Raw genomic sequence first — 4,211 nt, 5'->3', positions numbered from 1 at the left:
ATCCAGGTTATCTACGCGACTATTTGGAGTACGGTTATACAATTTTATTTATGTATAAGATTGAGATCTCATGCCGACACTGGATTTTATCTTATATATGGATCACGCAATACACTAGATCCGAAGTTATAGAATGTTGTTTACTTAATCAGAGCGGATTTTCCACAACTAGTTGTGCACGCAACTACTATCCAACGGCCTATATTGTTTTAAGATCTGTGCAATCTGTATTTTACATCTGTCACCTCCCATAAGGAAGCCAAAGTGTAATATATACAGATCAATCAATTATCATCTCCCTGCCTACCCCCACTCCCATCTCTCCCCAGTTTCCACCCGGCGAGCTGCCGCCTACCCCGGCATCCTCCGACCTGACGCCTCCTCCTGCCTCTCCACGCCCACCTCCTCTCCTCCGGCCACCTCACCTCCTCCCCGGCCATGCTCACATCTCTAGTCTCCCTCTACGTACGCACGCGTCCCCGCCCTCCACGCCCACCTCCCGCTCCTCCTCTCCCGCTCCTCCCTGGCTCTGATCGGATGGGATCCGGCGGGATCCGCCTCCCTCGGGCCGGATCGAGTGGGATCCGCGCGACCGCCGCCGGCCATCGGGGTCTAATTTCTCTTCGTTTTTTCCGCTATGTTCATACGAGCTTCACGTTCTGCGCCATGGCGCCGAGCAAAGGGACCTGGCATGAAGGACCTCTCCATCCTTCGTTTGATTTTTTGCTTCTAAATCTGAAAATTTTGTTCGTCGTTTGGCAACTCTCGGCTCCGGCAACTCCTTCCTCCATCTCTGTTGATGTTTTTTTTTCTCAATTTTTCAGATCCGAAATTCTTGGCTTGTTTCTTGTTTTGTTCCAAAATTTACGTGCTTTCTTTTTTTTTATTAGTTTCCTTGTTTGCATTCTCGAGGGAGAGAGATAAATCAGGATCTGCTGCATTCTCGAGGGAAAGAGAGAAATTAGGATGTGCTGCCATTTTTCCCCAGCCCAAAGCATTTTGTGATTAGAAGTGTGTAAAATTTTGGATGCATGAAAAAAATACATACTAGGAGAAGAAGTTTCCACAGTAGAAGAAAAGAAAAATGAAATTCGTAAAATTATGGAGAAGTGACTTGCCAGTCGATGAAGATCTTGCGAAATGTATAAGAAAAACAAGTACGGGTTCTATACTTGTATTCTCTGACCAGCCAGGGTTGTCCAATTCACCGGGTGTTGAAGAATGAAATTCATAAACATTTGAGGGTGTGTATGAAAGAAGTTAAGGACCGGACAATGAGAAAGACCAAAAACATGAAGGTGCAAGTTGTAAAAAGACAGCACGAATCTCCAAGAATCCTGCGGCTAGGATAGTAGATGTCGGTCAAACTAGTTGGGGGAAGAAATAAGTCCATTTCACCCCCCTCAACTGATCGATAAGTCCAAGAAACACTCTAAACTATGAAACCGGGTAATTAACCCCACCGAACTATCAAAACCGGGCACCCGACTCCCTTGCCTGTTTCCTGTTGGTCTAGATGGACGGTTTTGACCATGTTGACCGCCACGTTGGCAACAAGTGTCTGTCCCTAGCCCTCCTAACCCCGCGCCTAGACCTCTATCTCTCTTCTCAAATTCCAAATCGGGAACCCTAGCTCTGGCGTCGGCGGGGGCTGGACGACGCAGGCCTTACGGGGGCGGACACTGGGCGTTGGGGCGGCTGCTAATCGATTGCTGGAACCTGCGCCCGCCCCTCTTCTTCCTCCCCGACGCCGGCGGCTGCTGCTCAGTGAGTTCATTTGCTTTTTTCTTCTTCTTTTTTCCTCTCCCTCTGCTCGATGCTTAGCTTGCTGTATTTGCTTCTGTTCTTACAGAGCAATGGAAGATGACCTAGACTGCAACTAGAATTGCAAACAGATTTGAGAAGATGATTAAGGCTAAAAATCAGAAGGGAAACCAACGGAGGAAAAGAGAAGGAAAACCGAATCGAATAACGGCTAACTCTGGTCGCAAAAGCTAAAGAACAGAAGAGAGAGAGAAGACAGAGACGGGAGAGAGAAGTCTGGGCACATGGGCTCGGGACAGCCACTTGCCAGCATGGCGGTCAACATGGTCAAAACCGCCCAGACCAGCAGGAAACAAGCAAGGGTGTTGGGTGCCTGGTTTTGATAGTTCGGTGTGTTAAATACCCGGTTTCATAGTTTAGGGTGTTTTTTGGACTTCTCGATTAGTTAAGGAGGATAAAATGGACTTATTTCTTGTGGAAATGAGTTTTTGCACAAATAATACGTCAGATAATAACTCATATGTATCAATGCAGAACCAGCAGGAGATCTGGCAGGGCATCTGGAAAGATGCTTGCCCTTTCAACTACAGCCAGCTAAATGGCGAGCAGAAGAACCGCGTCTGGATGGATTTCATCACCCGCCTACAGGTAAGTTCAACACTGTACATCTATACGATTAGTTTACGAGCACATTGGCTATGTAGTATGAGAGAACAATATAGTCACACGTGCCTTTCCTTGCAGGATAACGATGGTTGGCTTGTACTTGTTTAAACAATCGAGTCCTGAAGAAAAAGCCCGTATGCGGGAGGAATTTGTCAGACGCGAGGTGCGCCGTGATTGGGAAGAAAAACATGTACAAAACAGAATAGAACACACAGCATGTCCAGCTTTTAAAACTAATAAAGTCATTGTTGCAATAACAAAATGCATACAACCAAGAAATATTGCATATGCTCATGCTGATCAATCTTTTTTTGTATCGTCCCAAAGATGCTGGAAGCAGCGAACAACCCTCAGGACTACGGGGTAACTTCCTACAGGTCTCGCTATAAAAATGTGTTCAGATTTCTTACCATGGTGCAGTAACAAATACGAGAACAAGTGCATCTCTTCTACATTACTAGAGAATATATATACAATAAAACCACCAGTTATCGATACAAGCACACATAAAACATGGCTCATCTTGATAATCATCATGCCTGGTTATTAATGAACCATATACATGTATACAAAAATATGAGCAACTTATAAGATGAAATAAGGTTTCGTTTCATCCTCTTGTTCAGTCACGTTCTATATTTATATGTTTCAAGCTACTTATCAGAAGTACATATTCCTGTATTGCTAAATAGCAATTGTCTAATGCATTTTCTGCATTTTCTCTGCAAATACACTGATATGTAGATCAGCAGCCAATATGTGCGAATAATTTCATCGACGTCACTATCCTTTGTTATACACCATCTCTGTCCATGCATTTCAGGACGACACGCCAGCGGAGAAACGCGAAGTGGACTCCGACGACGAGGACGGGATCGAGAATCTCGCTAATGAGATTCTCTCTCTGCTTTACCAAGGGATATGGAAACAAATCAACGGCGATCAAGCGTATTGTCCCTTTTGTAACAGGAAGGTGAACCCAGACTTCCTAAGTGTCCTGCAGCACACTGAAAGCTACAGGCCGGAGCCACCCAACGCTGGCGGCAAGAAGGGGACGCACCGCGGTTTAAAGTGCTTCCTGAGGGCAAACGTACCACCGCATCTTGAAGCCATGATGACTGCACGTACCGAGAAGCTTGGAATGTGGTACGAGCCATGAAACATTTAGCCATGAGACGTAATAGAGCGACACTGAAGTACACCAGTATTAAGAACCCAGTGCCTGTTTGTTTGCATCAAACTTTTTATCCGTATTTGTAGTAACTTATTATTGTTGAACATGACTCTGACTTGGTATTTCTATTAGTGCTTATTGCTGGTCACTCAGTTATGCTGGTATTTTCTCCTCTCTTGATAACTCTATCACTTGTAAAACTACGTGGCAAACATGACAGAAGATACGTCAGAAGAACCATGTATTTACACTGCGCATACGCGTCGTAACCAAGCAAAAGTAAAATGCAAATGCAATGCACAAAGATGTTGACGGCGCAGCGAAGCACGCCTCTCCTGCTAGTAAAGGCGAAGATGCAATACTGGGCACTAGTCGCACTAGTCTTGACACTCTGACTATAAGCCACTTGAACTCTATGCGCAAAGTTATTAAGACTTCTTTTGATTTTGTTGGGGACTGCAGAAACTGATTGATTTGAGGCTTGATCTCCTAGTTCTTTACTCTTGATTTGTTCTCTTTGTTGAACTGTTACGCCACCGTTCGGTTATCTGTGAAAAAATTTGGGTCCTACAAAGAAAGAAGATGTGCAATTTCTCCCACTAGCTCC

The 4,211-nt window shown here is 44.9% G+C and overlaps 1 protein-coding gene across 7 annotated transcripts; it reads left to right on the top strand.

Annotated features, from left to right (window-relative positions):
• The first annotated feature begins 315 nt into the window (after positions 1 to 315).
• Positions 316 to 3,725, top strand: LOC112272376. Of its 7 annotated transcripts, none has more exons than XM_024462993.1 (5): positions 316 to 465; positions 2,299 to 2,412; positions 2,509 to 2,593; positions 2,758 to 2,793; positions 3,254 to 3,725. In XM_024462993.1, the coding sequence occupies exons 2-5, from the start codon at positions 2,363 to 2,365 to the stop codon at positions 3,587 to 3,589; spliced, it is 507 nt and encodes a 168-aa protein (XP_024318761.1). In that variant the 5' UTR covers positions 316 to 465; positions 2,299 to 2,362; the 3' UTR covers positions 3,590 to 3,725. The 7 variants fall into 7 exon arrangements, 5 of the variants coding, with proteins under 5 accessions (XP_024318761.1, XP_024318759.1, XP_024318760.1 ...); XM_024462991.1 differs by having other exon boundaries at positions 316 to 1,767; positions 1,853 to 2,412; XM_024462992.1 differs by having other exon boundaries at positions 316 to 2,154.
• Positions 3,726 to 4,211: the final 486 nt, after the last annotated feature.

Source organism: Brachypodium distachyon, chromosome 4, assembly GCF_000005505.3.
Source record: "Brachypodium distachyon strain Bd21 chromosome 4, Brachypodium_distachyon_v3.0, whole genome shotgun sequence".
Classification (NCBI taxonomy): domain Eukaryota; kingdom Viridiplantae; phylum Streptophyta; class Magnoliopsida; order Poales; family Poaceae; genus Brachypodium; species Brachypodium distachyon.
Note: the sequence above shows the minus strand (reverse complement) of the source record. Positions and strands in the feature narration are given on the sequence as shown.